Source organism: Oncorhynchus kisutch, linkage group LG2 (genome assembly GCF_002021735.2).
Source record: "Oncorhynchus kisutch isolate 150728-3 linkage group LG2, Okis_V2, whole genome shotgun sequence".
Taxonomy (NCBI): domain Eukaryota; kingdom Metazoa; phylum Chordata; class Actinopteri; order Salmoniformes; family Salmonidae; genus Oncorhynchus; species Oncorhynchus kisutch.
Window position 1 is genome coordinate 55,053,983 of NC_034175.2, and position 23,388 is coordinate 55,077,370.

Genomic DNA, 23,388 nt, shown 5'->3' on the forward strand with positions numbered 1-23,388 from the left:
TGCAAAGGTATGTGCCCTGATCGTTCAGCTGAAGATTTTTGATTTGTAGGGAATATTTGGTCTTGTCAGATGATATTTGATAGCTTCCCCCCGGAGAGATAGCAATGTTGTCTTTGTGCCAGACAATAGTCATCGGTGAAGAGCCAGTAACTACACACTGGAATGTTGCTTGTTTGCCCACGTATAAAGTCATGTGATCAGGCTTTGTACTAAATACTGGCGGGTACATCTCTATAAAAAAAGTAAATAAAGATGGAAAAAGGCAATGGCATATGAATACTTCATTTACTTTACAAACCGGTACAATATACAAATGTTGAGACAACAATTGCACATTCAAATGTGTTGTATTGTATTCAACCTTTAAAAAAAACAGCAATATACATACAGTTGTATAAATAATGTTAAGGGAAACAGAGGACTCACCAGTCACTGTCAGTTTGGCGGCACAGGTGTCACTGCCATGTTGGTTTGTAGCCTTGCAGGTGTATTCACCACTGTCGGCTTTGGTTGGGCTCAGAAGCTCCAATGAAGATGTCAGTTGCCGACTGAAAACGTGACAATTTGCACTCTCTTTGATCGAAGTGCCAGACTTGAACCATTTGAAGTTCACATTTGGTGCCTCTTCAATTTCACATTCAAACTTGGCTCCACTGCCAACATTGATCTCCAGGGGAACAATTTTGTACCTGAAAACAGGTGGCACTATAATGTGCACAAAAAGAAAAGTAAATTAGTACACAGGTAGATAATGATGCGAAAAATGACAAGTAGACAAATGGTATACAGAGCTGGAACAGGGATGGTGGAATGCTACAATATGGTGGGATGCATTCCAGGAGTGACTGTGAAGAAATGGTGGAATGGTTAGAGGAGGAAGAAAGAAAGTGAATTCATGATAGAGGAAGGAGGAAAGTGACATCATGAAGAATGAAACCATGATACATTTGCCCCTGAAAGCATGCACAAATATTTCAGTGCTCAGTGGAGAATGACCAAGAATGAAATGTTATATTTCATGGGTGACGAAAATACCTGGGAATGATATAGAAGAAATAAGCATGTGGGGAATGATATAGAGAAAAACTAAGGTGAATTAGTAGTGGATTGAAAGTATAGTAAATTCATGCTGAAAATTCTATCAATACATTTTTTTATTTAGTAATTAATTTGATCTAAAAAATAAATATGTATGAAATAAAGTATGAGTTTGCTGCCAATATGAAATTAAAATGTTATATTACATTATAAAAATGTAATGAATGATAGTTAGTTTATGTGTATGGTGACGAGTAACAATAAAACTATCCCCATTATCCAACCTTTCGAGACAACTGTGAGTCTTGATGATGTTGTGGTCTTTCCAGCTTCATTCACAGCCTCAAAGACATATTCTCCTTCGTGCTTCTCCTTGATAATTTTCATGATTGTAAGTGTGTATGTGTCATGTTCTTTAGAACACTTGAACTCTTTGCCAGATGTAATTATTTGTCCATTGAAAAGCCAATGAGCTTTTGTAACATACTTTACTGTCACAGTGTATGTAACCTTACAATGCTCCTCTGTGGTAATGTCCTCAAGGAAAGTTTCAATAATGGGATAATCGTTTACATTTCCTTGAGGTTTAGATTTTTTGACCTCTTCTGAAATAAATTCCTCCCTGTGTTCTTTTTGGATGAGTATATCTAAAGACTGTTCTGTTGGAATGGATGTCATGGGCATATCGGTGGTGATATCAACCATACCTACATCTCTCTCATAACCTTTTACAGTCATAGTTCTAACCTCCTGTCTGGTCACCTGTACTGTCTGTCCAAACTCAGCATGTGATTCTGTAGTAACTTCCATTACTTGACCGCCCAAGTTGGATTGAGTTACTTTGGACTCTTGCACCACAATACGTTCCTCAGCTGTTGCTGTTTCATGTGTAGCCCGAGATTCTGTCTTTCGTTTAGCAGCCTGAGATTTAGGTGTTGTGAAATCAACTACACTTTCTGCTACTTTTACTGTCTCAACTACAGATGACAATATTTCTTTGGAGGATGCACTGCTAACCTTTAGTCTTTGGGGCTTGTCGATTTGCAGTGTGCCAGGTTGCTCAGATGTAAGAACATGCTGCTCGTGATAGATAATTGAGTAGAAAGCTGCCTGGAGTTCAGTCCTTAGATCTGCAGTCTTGGGGTACTGACCTTCAAAAGCAAGTGTTATTTCCATAGGGGCACCTGGTGTTGTGATAAGATAAGTGAACATCGCACGCCTAGGTTCCTTGAGTACCTTCACTTCCTGTACCTCAGTAGCCTCTAAACTTCCAACAACGTCTGCTAGTATAAGTGGCTGATCAAGAGCCACAGCAGACTGAAGTGCATCTTTCAACTGACGTCTGATGTCCAAACTTGTTGGTTTGGGAATCTGAATAACAAATGTGAGCTCCTTTGGAAGAGTTCGACTTTCTCCAGACTCTGAAACGAAAACAGCCATTTTGTGCTGAGTTTTAAGGCTAACTTTTGTTGACTCTGATTTGGTTATTTGCTGAGACATTTCCCCAATCAATATACGCTTTTCATCCATCATTATTGACTGTCTAACAGACTGTCCTTCCTGTATCTGGATGGCAAAATCTTGTTCTGTTGCTTCTAGAAGTACACTACTCTCAGTTGCGATCGCCTTCTCCTCTATTTGTATGGGCTCAGTAGGTACTTTAGGCTCTATTTCGGATTTGCATGTAAATGTGTCAACAGCTGTCAAACTCTCAGTATGTCCCTCCTCTAACGCTTGACTATCTGCCACACTTGTAACTTGCATGATGTTCCAACGATCTTCTTTTTGGATTAATGCACGCTGCTGTTTGGCATCACTAGTAAATGGGGTTTCTTTGGATATCTGCATGGGCTTTGATGTGACCTGAAGAATGTTCTGTGGTCTGGGTTCTGTTCTAAGCTTTGACTGAACTCCTGTCACAGACACATCAAGATCTTTGGAATAATCTGCGCTAAGCCCCCTTTTTTCCTCTGAAGATGCTGCGTGTTTTCTGGCTTTCTCCTGCTTCTGTGTTGCTGTCTGTTGGGCTGGCTTTTCAATGGTAATAATTCCCTCTTTGGTTAAGGCACCTCCCGGATGAACTGACTGAAGATGCAATGGGGTAGGGGCTTGTTTTTGGGGCTGAATGGTCATTGTGTCTCTCTTGGCCTCAAACTCAGTCGTATCTTCGCAAGTGACAGATATCCGTTCATCGTGGGTTACTGTATGTAAAAGAGTAGGGCTTTTCCTGGCACCTGCTTGTTCTACAGCTGGTTTCTCACAAGTAAATGGTTCCTCAGATGGTAGGATATCCTGATCTCTAATTATCTGCAAATGCAGTACCTGTTCACCTTCTACCTGAGAAAATAATGAGGTAGCACTTTCTAAACTCTTCACTTGTTTTGTGTGTTCAGCTTGTAACATCTGCTTTTCCTCAGCTGTCAGTGCAGATTTCATAATGTAATCTTTACGAAGGAGAGCCTTTTCTGCCTCTGGCCTCTGCATGGTAAATGTAGTCTCTTTTGATAAGGTTTGTTTTGTCTCAGAAACTGAGGCTAAGATTGGCTTGAGCGATTCTTTTGTCACTGAAGATTGTAGAGCAGAGTCAGAAGATGGCACATCTGTGGTATGGCCCTCAGGAATCATCTGTTTTTCAGTTGACATGGCGGAATACAATATCTTAATGCCTTCATTGACTTTGTAACTTTTTTCCTCCTGTGGCTTGGGAATTTCTTGCGATCGTTCTTTTAAAATTGACAGTTGGGATTCAACAAGATGACTACTGACAAGATGTTTTGGCTCGGAGGTTGGCTTTACTTTATCTGTCTTCCTTTCACCTGACATCTCTGTGCTTACACTCGCCAAGGTGGTTATCTCCTCGGAAGTGGCAGACATTAATTGTGAACGCTTCTCTTTTGAAGACTGCAGCTCTATGACTACTGGGCTTTGGATACGGTCACAGTGCTGCTCTGTGAGCTGTGGGCTATCCTGAACAGCAGATGTATGAAAGGGAGCCGTACGGTGTTGTTTCGTAGAAACTACTGAAACTTCAGGTGGACGAGTGACACCCACAGACACTCTCTCTTGTACCTCATGTGACTGCAGAACTGCAGCCTGGTGGGTGACCCTTTCTCTTTGGACCGTAGCTGCTGACATATCCAACTCTCTAAGGGTTTGTACTTGCTCACTGGAAACAACCTGGCTGTCCTCGGTGCCAATGGTGTACACCATCTGATGTCCTGCTTGATCTCTGGCCCTGGTCTCTCCGGGAAGGTTGACCTCGTACAAGCGGGACTCTGTAGCTTGTTCAGCAGTCATGGATACTTTATAACCTTTTTGAACAACCATGGGTTCCTTACGCTGAGATACAGAGATAGGCTCTTTGAAAACAATTAGGTCAGCACTACAAGAGGCCTCCCCAGATGGGTTGGAAGCCTTACATGTATAGAGACCACTGTCCTGCTGTTGAATGCCCTTCATGTTGATGAAGCCAGAGCCATCTGGGTTGTTCACTATAATGCAGTACTTACCAGGCTGAATTTGACGAGCACTTTTATACCACTGTACATCTGGTATTGGATCACCAGTTACTTTATATTTAAAGTAAGCCTCACCTCCCTCTTGGCATTTTATAGGTTTGATTTGGCTAGTGAAATTTGGAGGTTGGACAGTGGCTTTGAACATTTTTTCCACCCATTGCTCAGCTGTAGTTGAAGCTCTCTTACTTACCTCCAGGTAAGTAGTACAGGTTGTCTGGCCAAATCTATTGCTAGCTGTACAAGTGTACTCGCCTTTATACTCTGTTTTTACCTCAGATATTATTAAGGTATACTCATCTTTTTCTTGAACCAATTTGTAAATTGATGAAGAAGTAATGACTCTCCCATTATGAAACCACTGAACAGTAGGCTTTGGAAGGCCAGATACTGTGATAGTAAATCTTGCTGACTCTCCAACATTGACAGCTGCTGGTGAGAGTTGGGTCAAAAATATAGGCTTTTCTTTTTTATCCTCTAAAGTACTAGAATAGTATTTAGACTCTGGCTGGAGTTCAAGTGTTTTGGATGTTTGAGGTAACTGAAGGCCAGTGGTGTAGGATTCTTGTTCTTCTTCCACTGTCGTCACAGTCGACCTAGAATATTCTGTGTAAAAAATAATTTGTAAGATTGAGATAAAATGTCCATTAAAGACAGGGTTATGTTGGTCAACTGTGTGTCCGCTGCAAAAGCTTAAAGTTTGACATAAACATTAGTTTACATAAAATAACACCATACAATAAATACATCAGTATATAACTATTTTATTTATACATAAATAAACACTGTTAGAGACAAACTGAAGTGATTTCTGTACAAACAAATAATGAATTTCAATTACTCCCATTTCCAAATGAATACTCTGTCATACTTTTTTTGTGATCAGTCAAATTGGTAAATCTTTTATAAGCCCAAATATACAGTATTCATTAAGAATACAATTGCCTCAAACATACAGTGAAACACATATTTACAGCACATATAATGTATATAATGAACATATCCTTTTTAAAAATGTAATTTTACAGCCAACCCCAAGGCCTTATTTTGAATGGATGTACTTTGCCACTGTAGACCTAATGAAAAAAAAAACTCTACAATAGTACATTCAATATTAGATTAAAATTGTGTTAGATATTGCATTTTTTTGTGTACAATATATATATTTTTTAAATCATTAACCAAAAGAAACTAAATATTATCAGAAACTCATTCACAAAGATTTTTTTTTAATTCTGCACATCACTTATTGTACAGCATCATGTTAAGATGGAACTATCATGGTTGCATTGATAATTTATAATTTTACATGCACTTCTTAAAGCTGGAACCCTTAATGGTGAAACTGCCACATCCGTTTGGGATATTACAACAACAACGTTATTGAAAACAACGCCCACTGTTTTTCCTGACATCAGTGCACGCGCGATAAAACAGCAGAATATGACCTGTAATTATTTTTACCACACTGCTTTGCGCACCTCACCTCCATTTCGGCCACAAAATAAAAACTATAACAAAAGGTGCTGGGGCGGACAGTCATGCTGTTTAACCTGATGTAAATTACAACTTCAACACTACACACTGGGAATTGGATCCCCAGTTCTCCATTGAGCATGCTTTTTCGTTCAGGAGTACGCTTGATCTGGGTGTTAGATAAGCCCCAGAGTTTTTTGCATTTGTTATATAATGTATGACTATATATTCAATTATATGATTAATTAGAAATATTAAAACATTGGACATTTTGGGCCTAACACGAATGTCTTGATAACAATGTTTTGATTACACATGGGTAGTAAGTATTCATACACGTTGTCACGTTAAATAAAACTATAAGCATTCACTTTTGTTTTACTATTTTGAAAAGCAAACATTCAACATTCAAACATACCAAACATGATTATATAACATTTATAATTACTCTTATGTGTGAAGTAATTACACACTATACACAATAAATAAGATCTACACCTAATTTCAGAAAACCTTTCGCGTGTATCTCAGAATAATTAACAAAAGCTACTTTTCGAACATACAATTGCTTAATTGAGTTCAACATCCACATGAAAACAAATTACATGAAGAGATTAGAACACTTTCAACAAAGCAGTTGTTTCAGTATATCCAGATTTATTTTGGATGAGACACTTGTACTCTCCAGCATCATTTTTTGTGACATTTGTTATGATCAAATTAAAATGTCCAGATGCTTTCTCTTGGATCATGTACCTAGTTTCTTTCACTGGATCCCCGTCTTTGTACCATTCAGCAGTGGGATGAGGTTTACCATTAACTAAACACTGGAGGACCACTGGAGTTCCTACTGCTGCAGTGACGTTTGTCAAAGGAACAATGCATTTTGGTTGAGTTTCAGTCATTTGAAACTGGAAACTACACAATTCCGATGACTTTCCTTTGAATTCTATTTTATCATCTTTGGCGGGCTCTGCGAAAACATCAAAATTTATACTGACATATTTCTCTCCCTGCTCGCTCATCTCATTGTCTGTCATGGCTACGAGTCTAACAGCCTTTTGTGATTCATCAGCTTCCTGCTCAAATTCAAATTCCAGCTCTATTTCTGATGCCTGCTCACCGTCAAACTCATTCCCAACAACCAAGTCAAACTTTTGAGGCTGAACTTTAGCACTACCAAGAGACACAGCTGTCAATTCTCTTCCTCTTGTTTTCCCTATAAAGCTTTTAGGATTCAACACAAGAAGAGATGCCCTGCAAAGAGTTTCCCCAACCACATTGATGGCCCTGCAGGTGTATATTCCACTATCATGAGCGTTGGCTTTCCTGATCTTTAGGAAATGATTGTCTCCATCAGATGAGTACAAGTATTTCTTGTTATCGTGAGGGATCTTTTTGTTACCTTTAAACCATGATACTATGGGAGAGGGAATTCCCATCAGAGAACACTCAAACATTACAGTTGTATTTTCGGGGGTTTCCATATCACAAATTGGGTTGATGAAGCGTGGTGGCATTTCTGTAACCTCAAAAGCTATTTTCAAATCATCCCTTTCTTGCGTTACAAAGTCAACTCCACTCTCCTCGTACATACTCGGGAGAACATCGAGTGATATTATCATACTTTTATTGTCAGCGGTGTATTCTGGGACGGTAATTATCTTCACCTGTCTCTCAAACTCTTTAACCTCATTTTCATCCAGCTCCACCTCTAATAGAATCTCCTGAGGGGAGCAAGACCTCGATGAGTCATCATCTTCCTCAACATCAAACTCCATCACATGCTGGTGGGTGACTGCTGGTGGTGGGGGCATATATCTGGCCTCGTTGGATATAACTACAACTAGTGCAACGCTTTTTGCCTCTCCTACATAGTTAACAGCTTCGCAAATATATTCACCTTGATCAGCTTTCGTAATGTTTTGAATAAAAAGTGTGATATTGTCACCATCTCTATCCATTGTAATCCTTTCTTCTGCAACAAGCTGGGTTTTGTTTCTAAACCACTTCACTTCAGGTGAAGGCAACCCAAATACCTCAGCGTAAAACGATAACGAATCTTGTTCAAAAACTCTCCTTTTGGTGAGAGGTTTGAGGAAAGCCGGAGGGATTCCCTGGACTTTTTCCTGTAGTCCTCCAAGGCCAAGGGCACGCTCTGAGAGGAAGATTCCTTCCTCTAAGCTAAATGCAGGTGGAGTTGTCTCAATTCCCTCATCATCAGGTGACCTCAAGAACTTAGCAGGAGAAAATAACCTCTCACTGAAGTCAGTAGATGTTCTTTTATGTTCAAGAGGAGAGAAGGCATACTCATTAGGGGTCATATAACCTGCTGGAGTTTCAGTTTCAGGAGTGTGGAAAGATTCGGGAGATTTCGGGAGCTGCGAAATTTCAGTTGAAGAAGCTGGCGTATAGAACCGCTCGATTTCTGTTAATTCCTCACTAAATGTGCTACCACACTCAATGGACATCTCCGACTCTGGTGATAAGGGTCTGCCCCACTCAGTTGGTGGGTTGTAGTAGTCATAAACAGTACTGAAGGTCACTGCCTCCTCTTCAAGTGAGGTTAAACCTGTAGCACCTTGACTGTCAGCCGTACTTAGATAAGCACTGTCTGGTTTAGCCTCTGCTTGCTGTTGTGAACCTTGTGCAGCAAGATCATCTGTAAAACCATCTTCTTTGAACTTAATACTCACTGATTTTGAAACCTCTGAAGGCTCACCACTCTCAGCATCAGCATGTTCCTCGTTTTCCTCTGCAGTTTTTTCACTAACAATTTCACTCCGTGCCCCACTAACACTGACAAATGCGCTACCCTTTGAGCGCTCAAAGATAGACATATTTTCATTCATATGAGTCATGTCCTCACGATCAGAAGACTCAGTGTCCAATCTCTGAACTTCTGGAGCAGCAAATGAGCCAGAGAATCTTTTTGGCTTTACAACCTCATTACCGACTGACGCTGAAACATCATCTGGGGTCTCCGACACTGGGACTTTCTCACAAGGAATGAAGCTACTGCCAGTACTAACAAATGCACTTTCACTGTCCTCTTTCATACTTTCATCTATCACACCAGGTCCTATACTTTCTGGAGAAGGGCTAGTCCTTACTGCCTTAACTGCCTCAGGTCTGACCAGTTTTGGTGACTCCTGCACCTCTGCTACACTTGAGAGGGGAACAAAGTGTTTTAGGTCACCATGGGTGTCAATTACGCAAGCTTCCTCAACAGTTTCTCCTGAAATCATACAGATTTCCTTGTCTTCCTCCTGAGTAGTAGACATGGTCTGGCCATGCTCAGGGGCACTTTTTGGAGAGACTATCTTCGCTTTGGTCGAAATTTGTGTATTACTACCTTCTAGTAAGACAACCTCTGGTCCACTTTTGGGGGAAATGGACCTTTCTCTCGAAATGTGTGTATAACTACCTTCTACTAATATAGTGTCTTGTTTGGCCTGCAGTGGAGTTCCTTCCACAACATTAGTTACCAATGACATATCATCCTGTTCGGGATGGATTGATACTTCTGGGATATCCTCAGGGAAATATGACTCTGTCGACTTTTTCACTTCATGAACAGTGGTATCTGACAATGCAGGTGCCTCCGACAACACAGGTGTCTCAAATGCCTGCTTACTATGTGACGTTTCGACTACTGCAGCAGATGATTGCCGACCACACCCAGTAACAGTAGGTGCTTCTTTTGAAACACTTTGCTTTGGTTTAGTTACTTTTGGAACAGTCTTTTTAAGGCTGTGAGAACCTAAAGTCCTGTCCAAAGTCAGCATCAATGCCTGGTCTGTAATATCACCAGTATCACTCAGAGGGGACTGCCTCAAATCTTCTGAATTTCCAGATAGTATATATTGTTCCCATTCACCAGCCATGGCTGCTTCTACCTCAGAAGATCCAGCAATAGCAACAGCTGGTTGGAAGTACACATCAGAACTGCTTTCAACCTTACTGGTTTGGCCTTCTGAAGAGCTTATGTTCTCAGATTTACTGACTACCTTAGCGGCATCACTCGGATCATAGGAGAATGTGAATTTGTGTTTCATAGGATGGGAACTGCCATCGTCCTCAGACATCTCTGTGTCTTTTTCAATCATTTCGAATGGGACTGGTGTTGGAGCAGTGATCCTGATCTCGACATTAGAAGTAGAATATTGTGAGTCTGAAGCACGAGGTCTGTACAAGACGGCCTGAGGCACCTGTAGAAAGGATTTCTCATCCGTTTCAACGTCTATGTATGATTCAAGTTCCTCGTCAATCATTTGGTCAACATCTTCTTCACTCATTTCATAATCTGTTGTCACTTTCACTTTACGCGAAGCCACCGGCGATGGTGATTTTCTTAATTGCTCACTCTCAGTAACTTCGAGTGTGGCAGAGGAGGTTGATTTTCCAAATGTATTAGTGATAACACAACTAAATGTCCCCTCATGGTATATAGTCGGATAGTAGATGGTTAATGTGGTTTCATTCAATTTGATGAGAACATCAAAGTCTGGGTTTTGACTGATTGGTTGGTCATCTTTGAGCCAAGTGACAGTTGGTTGAGGGTCTCCCCGGAAACGACATTTAAAGTCTGTCATCTCTCCCCTCTTTACTTTCATGGATGAGATTTCTCTCACAAAGATAGGTAGTGATGTTTTCGGTGAAGTCTTATCAAATTCCTTTGTCCTCTGATGCATGTCCATTTGGTGAAGGTCATCTTTTGATAGCATTTCTCTGTGTTCTTCTTTCCTCTCTGTGGTCCTCATAGACACTTTTTCATCAGGTCTTAAGTCGGATTCCCAATTGGAAGGCCCTTCTGCACCAACTTCGGCTTGAGAACCATGCTGACCAATGTGATGTTCTCTCAAAGGTGAATGGCCTCTCCTAGGTGAGGCTTCTCTACCAGGTGAGGCTTCTTTCACAGGTGATCGAACTCTGCCAAGTGAGCGTTCTCTGCCAGGGGAGGGCTCTCTACCAGGTGAGGGTTCTCTCCCTGGTGAGGACCCTCTAACTGGTGAGGACCCTCTCACCGGTGAGTGACACCCAAGTGACATTTGATGAAACTTCTCTATATGATGAGAAACAGGTTCATAAGAAGGACCGTCATTGGCATCATCTCCACTGGCATAAGTTCTCTGACGATGGTGTTGTGAAAGTTCAGCCATAGCCCAATCCTCTTGAGAGACAAGCTCACCAATTCGATGTTGTCTCATAGGTGAGGATTCTTTCACAGGAGAGCGCTCTTTAATTGGAGAGCGTTCTTTCACAGGCAAGCGTTCTCTCACAGGTGAGGACCCAAATGACATTGTATGAGACTTCTCATTCTGATAAGAGGCTGGTTCAAAAAAGGAACTTTCATGCTGACCAATGTGATGTTGTCTCATAGGGGAGGGTTCTCTCACAGGTGAGCGTTCTTTCACAGGTTCAATAGAGTGACCTGCATCGGGTCCACTGGCATCGGTTTTCTTTGGGTGTTGTGAATGTTCAGCCAAAGCCCAGTTAGACTCTAATTCAACAGCTTCTTCTTGTTCAGTGAGAACGTCTTCTTGCCATTTTAAGATGCGCTGAGCCAAAGCTTCCTCTTCGCTCACAAAATACTCACTTTCGGTCTGCAACCTTGTTTCATCAATAACAGTTTGTGGAGGAGGGGGCCACTGGAAACTTTCATCTTTGAAATCATGGATATCCTTACTCTGGGACTTTTCCTTTGCTGTCCTTTCTGGCGAAGATCTTCTTTCATACCTGTAGTCATGAGGGGCATGCTCACTCAGGAACTTTTCTGGAGAAGGCCTTTTTGGGCCTTCGTGGGCTGTATCATCACGGAGAAGCATTTCCTTTGTTGTATTTTCTGCAGAAGACTTTATACTTACATATCTGTACTCATGAGGGGCATCCTCAGTCAGGAACGTTTCATCTGCCATCTTTTCTGGTGAGGTGCTGTCATATCTATATTCAGGAGCAATATCCTTCTCAGTAAGGACATGTTTGTTTACTGTCTTTTCTTGTGTGGACCTTCTCTCATCTCTGAAATCATGAGGGACATCCTCATTCAGGAATTCTTCATAGTCTGTCTTTTCCGGGGAAGGCTTTCTTCTTCTCGCTGAATCTGCCTCAGAGTGAGTGGTTGATCCAAGAGCAGTGCCCTCAGCAGCCATTTTTGATTCAGACCTTTTTCTAGCAACATAGTGTGAGTAATCCGCACCAACCCAATCAGAATCCAAGTCAACAGCTTTCTCCTGCTCAGTCAAAACGTCTTGCTGCCATTTCATGATTCGATGTGCCAGAGCCTCTTCCTCACTCCCAAACTTTTCACTTTCGCTCTTTAATTCGTAAATATTTTCCCGGGATAAGTGGAGCTCTTCACAGGATAAGTGAAGTCCTTCCTGGGATACATGGTGCTCTTCTCGTGTTTTCTTTTCACTGGCACGCCTCTCTCTTGGGGAATGGGGCAAATTCTGTTCACTGTCACTCTTCAACCCATAAATATTCTCCTGGGATAAATGGTGCTCTTCTCCTTTTTTGTTCACACTGGTACGTCTCTCTCTTGGGGAACGGGGCAATTTCTGTTCACTTTCACTCTTCAATCCAGAAATATCCTGGGATAAGCGGAGCTCTTCCCGTGATAAGTGGTGGCGCTCTTCTCGGGATGACAGGTACTCTTCTCGGGTTTTCTCAATGGTACGTCTGTCTGTTTGGGAACTGGACAAATTCTGTTCACTGTCACTCTTCAATCCATAAATATTATCCTGAGATAAAAGGTGCTCTTCTCCGGTTTTGTTAACACTGGCACTCCTTGTTTGGGAAAGGGGCAAATTCTGGAAAGGGACAACATTTTCCAGGGATAAATGGTGCTCTTCCCAAGTTTTTTCCACACTACTCTCTGCATGACTCTCTTTTGGAGAACAGGGCAAATGCTGGGAAGTGAATCCCTCAGTTTCTGTTGCAGTTTTTCTCCCTTGCTCCTCACCATAAATATTGGCATGCCTCTCTTTTGGCGAATTAATATTTTCTTGGAGTATGTGGAGATCTTCCATTGTTAAGTGGGCATCTTCCCGGGATACATGGTGCTCTTCTTGTGTTTTCTCACTGGCATTTTTCTCTTTGGTTTGGGAAAGGGACAAATTCTGTTCAGTTCCACTCTTCAATCCATAAACATTTTCCTGGGATAAGAGGACCTTTTCCTGGGATATATGATGCTCTTCCCAATGCTTCTCCTCGCTGACAGTTTCTATTGCTGTTTTTGTCTCTACCTCCTCCCCAAAAATATGCATTTCAGATCGCATGTATGGCGAATCCCTTGCCGTCGAATGGTCTGTTTCATTCTCAAACTGTTCCTCTTGGTCCATCTGCATTCCCTTTTGCCATTTTCTAATCCTCAAGGCTAAAAGTTTATCTTCACATTCACTTTCAATGTTCTCATAGCGGTTTTCCGCAGAGCTGGGTGGATGTTCAAATTGTTCTGTGCTCTTCACAGTATCCTCTTGTGTAATAATCGTCTCACTGGAAAGTATTTCCTTCAGTGGTTTGATTGGGCTGGATCTAGAAAAGTTATCCAATGCAGCAATGTTTGGAGATCTCCGTGCAGCAATGTGTGGAGATCTCCCCTCCATCTTTGTCTTTAGGTCTTCAGAAAACCGAGTTTGATTTCCTAAATATTCCTCACCTTGATTTCCTATGTAGTGTGCACCTTGATTTTCTAAGTCCTCACCTATCTTTTGTTCGAATCTGACCTCATATTGAGGTTCCCCTGGAGTAAGGGCCTTTTCATCCATATGTGTTTCAAAGTCCTTTTCTTTTCCTGCCGCTGGTAGTTCACTTTTCAACATTTGAATGGCCCTAGACCGAGACTGAGGTTCAAATGAATGCCTCACATGGGGCTGTGTCGACATAGCACTATGTGTGGGAATTATGTCATATCTACCATAGAATTCTGCAGAAACTTTATCATTTTTATTGTATCTTTCAAAAGGTCGAGCATGCTGTAAATCTCCAGGTAAGGAGGCAGGCTTCTTGACCCTTAATCGATCAACATAATCTGCATAGCTAGATTCACTTGCGTTTGACTCCAAGTCAAACTCTGATGATGACATTGTGGACATAGAGAGCCTCTTTTTTTGTTTGACTGCATTTTGTAACAGGCCAAGCTTTACTTTTACTTCTCCATGTAGGCTTTCTGTGTCACTAAATCTATCGCTGTATCTGTCACTGCACCTGTCACTGAATTTGTCGCTGAATCTGCCAGTGTGTCTGTCACAGTAGATGTCACTGTGTCTGTCGTTAAACCTTTCAGACCTACTAACCCTTTCTCCACCAAACATAGACGGTGGAGAGCGGGCTCGTTCAGATGCGGTTTCATTCAGATTACTTTCTTTACTTTTCCCTCTTGTTGGTGATAAGCTTCTGAAGAACAAGGTGCGAACCGGCGCATCCTTAGATCTAGATCTGCCCCTCGGTTTGGACTTTTTATCAAATGGAGATCCAACACATCTCAGGTCAACCCTGAACTTTTTCTCTTTTTTTTGATCAACCAACGAATCTAAGCTTCCATGAGGTCTAGTTGACCGTCTAACATGGCTTAGATAATTGGCATCTTGTTCTTCCCTCATTGACACCAGAAGTGATGCTATGGACTCTGCAGACCCCTCTGTGTTAATAGCCATTACTTTGTAACTGCCAGAGTCTTTGTCTTTGATACTATCAATGAATAAACTAGTAGCGTGTATGTGCATAGTGCTCTCTGTACGTATTCTCCGACGACGTTCTTTCTGAATTGGTCTATTGTTATGAAACCATAATATGGTTGGGAGCGGGAAAGCTACCAATCTGCATCTTAATGCAGCAGGTTCTCCTTCAAGAACATTCTGGAATTTCTGCTTTTTTATAAAAAATGGCTTAATGTTATCAGCCCCATTCCATTTGATGAATGAATTGTTTGTTTGATCCAAGTCCTCCGTGTCTGAAACGGCTCTGCGAATCTGTCCTCTGTTCTCCCAGGATTCAGTCCTTTTATTAGAAAACAACTCTGAAAAAAAGAAAAAAAAACTTTCAATAAAATTCCATCTGGGTAAAAAAAAAAAGATAATAAAATTCAAATTTTTAAAATGAATATTAATGAAAATATTAAGTACATGCAGCAAGTCACATAGCCATAAAAAAAACAATTTCACTCACCATATTTGTTCGAATAAACGCAAGACTTGATTCTTTTTTAAAGATTCTGACACGAAAATTGCTGGATGTTTTGTTCCTTCTTCTGTGGGCATTTCTTCAAAACATAAATTTCTTAAAAAGCATAATAATTTCCAAAATAACCTGCTCTGCTTTTTAAAAAATAAGCTTGCTTTTGCTTTACTTAGTGTATTCTTAAGCTAAATATTCCTTACCTGACTTGCAGAAAGATGAATAAACGCCCTTTCTAATCCTTTGAATGAGGGTAAATTATTAAAAAATATTTAATGAGAAACATGACTCTCCAATGATACAAATAAGTAAAACTTGTAAAGCAGCTCTAGAATTGTATGAGAAGGCGTTTATTCGAACTAATATAGTTTACAGGTATAATCATGTTATTTTAGAAGCAAACAATTAATCACATACCACTATCTGCAAGCCAGTCTAAGAAATATTTGCAAGGGTAGAGTTCCAAATGCAATACACTTTAAGAAGCAATTAAAAGATGTGGCTATTCCCATATCTTTTAAAGGATAATTTCCTGAGGTCTGGAAACTTTAAAAGATACACATCCTGCACCTTTTTTGAGAATCCATTACAATCCACGAAGAACCCTCATGCGTAAAGGATAATATTGGTAGATGCCAGAACTCATTTTTCTAAAACTTCTAAAAGCAAGCAGTTTTAATCGGTGCTTGCTGTACAAAAACCAATCACATAATACAAGGACATAACATTATTTTGATATTGAAGAATACATAAGATGAACATTTTGCATTCAAAACATTTTCTGCTTGCATGCAGTGTGAACATTCATAAATCACTTATCCATATGCTCAGGTACATGTCAACTAAGGGGTTGATGAAGTACATTTCAGTAATGAAGAGTGTAAATGAGTCTTACCTTTGGCTTCTTGCTCAATGGTTGCTTCAATCTCTTCCTTCATATGGGTTACTGTAAAGGAAATGAAGAGTTGGTGTGATTTAAAACGATAATCTTTGATGATGATTGGTACCAATTCCTTTCCATTTTGGCTTAATTTCACCCTCTCTGTATGTGAGAGCCTTGCTCTACAAACTTACAGATAAATGGTTGCCAATCAAATGAGATATTGAATTGATCCGTCTATCATTTTGAGATTGCTCATTTCAAGAAACAATTTTGGACTAAATGCTTAGCCCAGATGTAATTTCCTTGAAGGTATATCCTGCTGGACAAAAATGCTTTTCAGAGGTTATGCTAACAATTTGAACTCAAACCCTTTAACTGATTACAATAATTTGAACGTTTCCACTTTGATGGTACAAACAAGGGTACAAAACAGGGGTACAAACAGGGGTATAAACAAACAAAGCAAAGTTTGACAGTCAGACACAAGTCCAAATAGGGAGAGGGTATAGGCTACAACATGCACAGTCCACAGAGCTATCGCTGAGAGGGATGTCACAACCAAGGACAGCAAGGAGTGTGATAGATGAATGACAAGAGGAGAATGTACTACCTACTCAAGCTGCAAGGAGAGCAAGGAGTGACAGAGAAGAATGACAAGAAGAGAATGTGTTCTACTCAAGCTGCATGTACCCATCTAGGGATTAGAACAAAAAAAAAGTGACTAACATATTCATACTATTCTATTTTAAATTGTGAGGTTAGTAAACTATATAGAACATGGGAAAGCAAAAAGGCTTTTCCCAAGAAGAAGAAAGTCGTTTGGTTGGTTTAATGAGAGGTGTTGTTTGGAGAAAGGAATTTTGTGAAAATTAATAGATTATTAATTACACGGTGTTGTAAAATCAAAGGCTAATTCAAGGTAAAAAACGAGTTACCTTCTTTGGTTACTGCAAGGGTTGCTGTGCACATGGCCTCTCCGGCTTTATTGGTTGCTTTGCAAGTGTATTGTCCAGCATGCTCAGCGTATGCATCGACTATAATTAATGTGGCAGTGTTTGTCATCTCATCGAAATGAAAGACAATATCTTTGATAGGCTTAATTGGCTGATGGTTATGATACCAGCTAATCTCTGGCATTGGCATGCTGGACACACAAGCATGAAACCTGGCCACTTCACCATGCTGAACGACGCAGCTTTCTATTGGGTGAATAAAAGTGGGCCTTTGGGCAATTTGCTCCTTCTTTACACTTGAGAAGCTTGATGAAAGACTGGATGAGACATGCCTTTGAGAATCAGATGTAATATCCATAGTTTGTTTTTGCCCTGAAAGGAAGTACGTTCAATTAATTGAGTATTAGCATTTTTATGGATGGACACAGATACACATATCCATGTGTGTATAATTCTGAAAGTGAAAGTCATGTGCATAGAGACAAAATTACATATTTAAGAGGATACTGCAAAATCATATTATATATTGAAGTTATTTATCTGCTAAATTACTTATCTTTGGCTACAAATGATAATATTTCTAGATATGACTTGGAAAACGTGCCTCAATCCAGAAATGCGTTCTTCTCAGAATTGTCCCATTATCTCAACTGTTAGACTGAGAAGATTGAACGACTGCAGTCGTTCAACCTTCTCGGTTTAACAGTTGAGAGAATGGGACAATTTGGAGTACAACTCATTTCTCATCCCTGGATTCAGGTACGTTTTCCGAGCCATATCTCATGCCGGCTCCACGGTGTCTTAATCTAAACAGGAAGCCTACCCGACCCAAGTGTAGCTATAAGCAAGAGTAGAGTTGGAATCTATTCCGGGTATAGGTAACCATCCGGTTACAGAAAGGTATGCAAACTCACCATCAAGTTTCAAACGTGCAGAGCATGTGACCATTCCTCCTGCGTTTCTGGCAACACAGGTGTATTCCCCCTCATCCTCAGAGAACACTCTGCTGATCTCCAGCTGGCAGGTGTCATCAAATGTAGAAATCCTGAAGAAGTCTGACTGCTTAATTTCCTTCTCACCACGGTACCAGGACATCTTCAGAGCTACAAATGGAGGATTGGATTTAAAAACTATATATCGTTTTAGAATAATTTTGTATTTATTTATTAATAATAATTGTCAGCAAATATACATACAAAGTAAATTGAATTTATACTCTTAAAAATGAATGTCTGAAAAATTAGCTCTGTCTGATGAAGATCTCTGCTTGAAACATCACAGTATGTTTTTAACAAGGATTTATAATACAATTCATTTTTTGTTATGGAGAGGTTCACATGCCTCATCTTCTAATGCAATAGGACAACTAATAACAAAAGGAATACTTCCACAATTACACCCATTACACCCACAAAAACATGTTTTTATTCCAACTCATCCCAACAATGTAATGTGCAAAATACCTTCTCCAGTAACTTTGCACTGGAATCTGGCTGACTCTCCCTCAGTGGTTGAGGTGTTGCTGATTGGTGAGATGATGGTAGGTGGGGACAGAGGAGCTCCAGTGTCAGGAGAAACAACTTCTGAAACTGAAATGAAAAATAATTAGCAACTTTCTTATATGAATAAACCATTTCAGTTCTTTATTTGTGAGGTAATATCTTCGGCGACTTAACAAAAACAGCATGGTCATCTTAACACTCTATAAAAAGGTTGGTCCAATAAAATAATTATATACGGAATGCATAAAATTTGTAAGAATGGTGTACTTTTACAACTAGTTTTTGACAACAATTGTTCTTCTGTTATGTCATAATTTCTGTTGACTTGGCATTATTATCACACAAAAATGTAATGGTTACCTTCGACATTCAGTGCAGCTGAACTGGTGGCAACACCACCTTCATTCTTGGCCTCACAGTTGTAGACCGCTGCATCCTCTGGGAACACTTCAATGAGTAACAGACAGTGCTCATTCCCATCACGCAGAAACTTGCACTTGAAGCCTGGGGAGAGAGCCTGGGAGTTCTTGTACCAGAACACCTGGGGTTGGGGGACGCCAGTCACTTCCACAGAGAAGCGAGCAGGTTTGCCGGCCTCCACAGACAGGGGCTGCATGTGGTTAATGATCTGAGGTGGCTCAGGGACTAAATGAAAAGAAAAATGAAATAAGAAAGGTGATGAAGAAAGATGCAACACTGAGGAACAACCATTGTCGTCATCACTTTGAATCCAGCTATTAAAAAATGACATACTGTATCCTCTTATCAGCATAGTCCATACCTACTATGCTGCTACTCTCATAGGAGGGCAATGCAATGCCCTCTACAGGCAAGGACATGTAACTGCAGTTATTACTGTAACTATTGCACAGATATACTGTAGGGCAATTAAATATATTTTCCTATAAAACCAATACCATGAAGTTTAACTTACTGTTGACATGAAGTGTCACAACGGTCCTGTTCCTGCCAGCGATGAAGGTGTATTCTCCTGCATCACTTCTGTAGGTCTCAGTGATGGTCAGACGATGGAGCTTTCTAATGCAAACATAACTAAACCTCTGCTCAACGGAAAACTGGAGCTCAACACCGTTCCTCAGCCAGCGACCTTCAATGTCATCCTCATTGACTTCAAACTCAAACGTTGTTCTTTGTTTCTCAACAACCTAGAAATTAATCATGATATTAATCATCTTTAAAATGATAATTAAAAGTGTTTTTTCTGTAAATAAAAATGTTTCAAATTCATATTCACCGTCATTTTCTTCTCAGCAGGCTCTGTAATGCGGACATCTTTGCCCTCCACGGTGAGATAAGCCTTTGACACGCTTGCACCAGCGACGACAGAATATTCTCCGGCATCAGACATGCGGACTGACTGGATCATTAGACGGTGCAGGAATTTCTCGGTGGATACGGTGTATCTGTCAAGGCATTTAGAAATAACAGTTAGACACAGATGAATAGGTAAGATTAGTTTATTATGATACCCATTATTATCTTCACCAGGTCTAATATTACTGGTAATAAGATGTACCTTTCGGAAATGTCCAGCTCTTGTCCATCTTTCATCCACATCACCTGAACATTAGGCTCAGAGATCTCACATTCAAAAGTGGCCCTCTTCTTCTCTGTAATCTTGATATCTTTGATATGCTTGGTGAATTCAATAACGCGAGCTAAAACACAAAGCACAGAAATAAGACCTTAGATTGTGAAATATACAGGAAAACCTTTTTTTGGAAAATGGAAGAAAAATAAGAACATACCATCAACATAAAGCTTTGCTGCTGACGCAGCAGAACCAGCCACAAACTTGTACTCTGCACTATCACCAAAATGAACATTTCGGATGGTGAGCGAGTGAGTTAGCTGTTTGGTGCGGCTCTGGCATCTGTCTGTGGAGGGAATCTCAACACCATTCTTGAGCCACTTGTAGGTGATGCCCTCATAGTTGACATTCACTTCAAATGTGATGGTGTCTTTCTCCTGTGCATTGAGGTCTTTCAGCATGTTGGTGATCAAAATGGCTAAGGTAAAAAAGGAAAATGTTACGATACATTCTGACAATAATATGACTAGGGATTACTTCATTGATAATGAAGAGTAAACTTACCATTGACGGTCAAAGTGGCGGAGACTCTGTCATTTCCACAGACAAACGTGTATTCTGCAGAATCTTCTCTGCTAGTGTTCATGATCTTGAGCTGGTGAAGCTTGCCCTGCACCACAATCCTGAACTTTTCACTCATTTCTATCTCCACTCCATTTTTCAGCCAAGTGGACGGGACATTGAAGTGTGAAACTTCACATTCAAAAGTGGCCACATGGGTCTCTGGGACTTCAATGTTCTTGATGGGTTTTGTGACACGCAGAGCTGGAAGAATCACATACAATCTTAATTTAAGTAAAAGGAATCAACTAAGTATTCAGCAATCATGTATCCAGTACTCTAGTCTATTCGTCAAACTCCATACCGACCTTCAACATATAAAGATGCGCTGCATTGCAGGTTTCCAACTACAGCTGTGTACTCTCCATGGTCGTCAGTCTTCACATTCTGGATGGTCAGCTTGTGAGCTTTTCTCTCAGACAGTATTTTGACGTTTTCACTTGGTTTAAGCTCCTTGTTATTGAACATCCATTTGATAGGGATGTCATCATGGGACAGACTCAGCTCAAAAGAGGCAGTGGCATCCAATAGTGATGTCACATCTTTAGGCTTCTTCACAATCTTGATTGCTGAAAAAGAGATTGATGAGTCAAAAACCTCAAAGGGTAAGTAGAAACATTTCAAGTATACATACATTTGTATACTTGATCGCATAAATCGATTTGTGACAGTTAAAATGTGCACTTACTCTCAACGTTCAATCTAGCATTAGCAGATAGTTTCCCAAGTTTGAATCCATAAACTGATTCGTCGCGTGTGTCACAGTTCTTGATCTTCAAGGTGTGGACCAGGCCATCAGTTGTGATTTCATATTTCTCACTTGGGTTGATCTCTACACCATTCTTAATCCATTGTGAGCCCTTCACATTCTTGTGGGTGAGCTCCAGACTGAACTCTGCCTCCTGTGTCTCAGTGACAGTTTGGTTCTTCAGTGTCTTCTTGACTTTCACAGCTATGAAATCAAACATAAACATGACATTTCAGCAGTCATATAACAATCACAGAATAGGCATTTATTAATGCTAACACCAGTTTAAAATAAACAACAATTTCCACTCAGAATTTAACACCCACCCTCAACTCTCAGGTTGGCTGTTGTCTTGGAGTTTGCGACCTGGTAAGTGTATTCACCGATGTCATTGGGTCTGGTTATGGTAATAACAAGACGTCTGACAGCTCCATTGTTCATATGGTTGACATTGTCACTGAAGTTCACGGGTTGTCCATCCTTGAGCCACTTGCCCTCAGCAGTTGGGTTGGCCACCTCACACTCCAGCTCAGCTGTCTGAGACTCAGCCACAGTCACGTCCTGGAGTGGTCTGTTTATGGCACCACCTGGGAACATGGAGACATGTTTTACTTTAGATTACTGGTTAAAAAAAAGGGTAGTGAAAGGGTAGTGGATGGTGGAGACACAGCTTTAATATGGTATATGAGGAAAATAAGGAACCAATAAGAAACTAATCCGATTTTACTCAACAAACACCTTCGAGTCAGGTTAGTGAAAATGTCTATCAATTCATGAAATCTACATAAAGGAGTTTATGTCAGAAATCATGAAGATGTTAAACATACCTGACACAGTAAGCTTTGCACTGGATGTCTGTTCACCAGCAGCGAATGCGTATTCTCCCTCTTCATCCTTCATGGTATTAATGACACTCAGGCTGTAATTTTTGCCCTTGGCCTCAATCTTATGCTTTGGACTAGCTTTGAGTGGTTGTTTCTTGAAGGTCCACACAGCGGCAATGCCAGGGTGGGAAACCTCAACTTTAAATGTTATATTCTGGGTCTCTGTGCAAACTTGATCCTCCATATGCTTGGTGATGTGAATTTCTGTAAAATAACAAAATATGTTGAATAGGGTCTGTATCAATGTAGTTTGAATCAACATCTAACACAATCGTTAAAAACAACTTACTTTCAATAGTCAGTTTACAGCTAGAGTCAGCTTTGCCAACACATAGCTTGTAGGTCCCTTCATCAGAGGCAAAGGTCCTGTGGAATACCAGGCGCTGTTTGGATCCCTTTGCAAGCATCTGGATTCTCTCACTGGGCATCACAAGTTTGTCATTGTGGTACCATTTCACAGAGGTAACATCAGCAGCAGAGATTTTAGCCTCCATAACAGCCTTGGTGCCCTCAACTGCGGTAATATCAGTGAGTGGGCTCAAAATATCAATCGCTGTAAAACACAGAGACATTTTTTTTTAAACACCTCATGATTCACAATAGAACTATACCAATATGAATATAGTCAGATTGATAAAGGTGACTTACTTTGAATGTTCAACTTCCCAGAGGTGGAGATATCCTGAGCTGGGACAACGAAGGAGTATGTTGCAGCATCGTCTCTGCTCACGTTTTCAACAAGCAGCTTGTGGACCTGTTTGTCGATAACGATGTGGATGCGATCTGTGGCGGAGATTGCTTGGCCATTCTTCATCCATGTTCCCTCAACGTTTTCCTGAGAGAATCGCACTTCTAATTGAGCGATGTCACCCTCGCAGATTGTCAGGTCAGTGAGGGGTTGCATCAGTGTCACAGGGCGCACTGAAGGAAAATACATTGATATTATTGTGCAGTTCATCCCACTTTTTCAACAGTAATAGTTGTCTTGAAATAGATTGGAAGAGAACAAGCTAACAACACCAATACCAGTCACAACTCA

General features: G+C 40.5%; 1 protein-coding gene across 19 annotated transcripts in view; it reads right to left on the bottom strand.

The window, feature by feature from the left end:
- ttn.2 (titin, tandem duplicate 2) overlaps nucleotides 1-23,388 on the bottom strand; it is a 179,903-nt gene that overhangs the window by 135,321 nt on the left and 21,194 nt on the right. For 17 of the 19 annotated variants that reach the window (XM_031797649.1, XM_031797718.1, XM_031797667.1 and 14 more), the window contains exons 27-44: nucleotides 22,998-23,270; nucleotides 22,639-22,902; nucleotides 22,293-22,553; nucleotides 21,792-22,052; nucleotides 21,406-21,669; nucleotides 21,026-21,286; nucleotides 20,661-20,921; nucleotides 20,314-20,574; nucleotides 20,082-20,223; nucleotides 19,800-19,968; nucleotides 19,479-19,710; nucleotides 18,905-19,189; nucleotides 18,506-18,631; nucleotides 17,957-18,145; nucleotides 17,025-17,414; nucleotides 16,102-16,152; nucleotides 1,323-5,159; nucleotides 427-705 (exon numbers count right to left, since the gene is read on the bottom strand). In XM_031797649.1, the coding sequence (XP_031653509.1) occupies nucleotides 427-705; nucleotides 1,323-5,159; nucleotides 16,102-16,152; nucleotides 17,025-17,414; nucleotides 17,957-18,145; nucleotides 18,506-18,631; nucleotides 18,905-19,189; nucleotides 19,479-19,710; nucleotides 19,800-19,968; nucleotides 20,082-20,223; nucleotides 20,314-20,574; nucleotides 20,661-20,921; nucleotides 21,026-21,286; nucleotides 21,406-21,669; nucleotides 21,792-22,052; nucleotides 22,293-22,553; nucleotides 22,639-22,902; nucleotides 22,998-23,270 (7,806 nt within the window). The remainder of the gene's footprint in view (nucleotides 1-426; nucleotides 706-1,322; nucleotides 5,160-16,101; nucleotides 16,153-17,024; nucleotides 17,415-17,956; nucleotides 18,146-18,505; nucleotides 18,632-18,904; nucleotides 19,190-19,478; nucleotides 19,711-19,799; nucleotides 19,969-20,081; nucleotides 20,224-20,313; nucleotides 20,575-20,660; nucleotides 20,922-21,025; nucleotides 21,287-21,405; nucleotides 21,670-21,791; nucleotides 22,053-22,292; nucleotides 22,554-22,638; nucleotides 22,903-22,997; nucleotides 23,271-23,388) is intronic. The other 2 variants (XM_031797659.1, XM_031797733.1) reach the window with 2 other exon arrangements.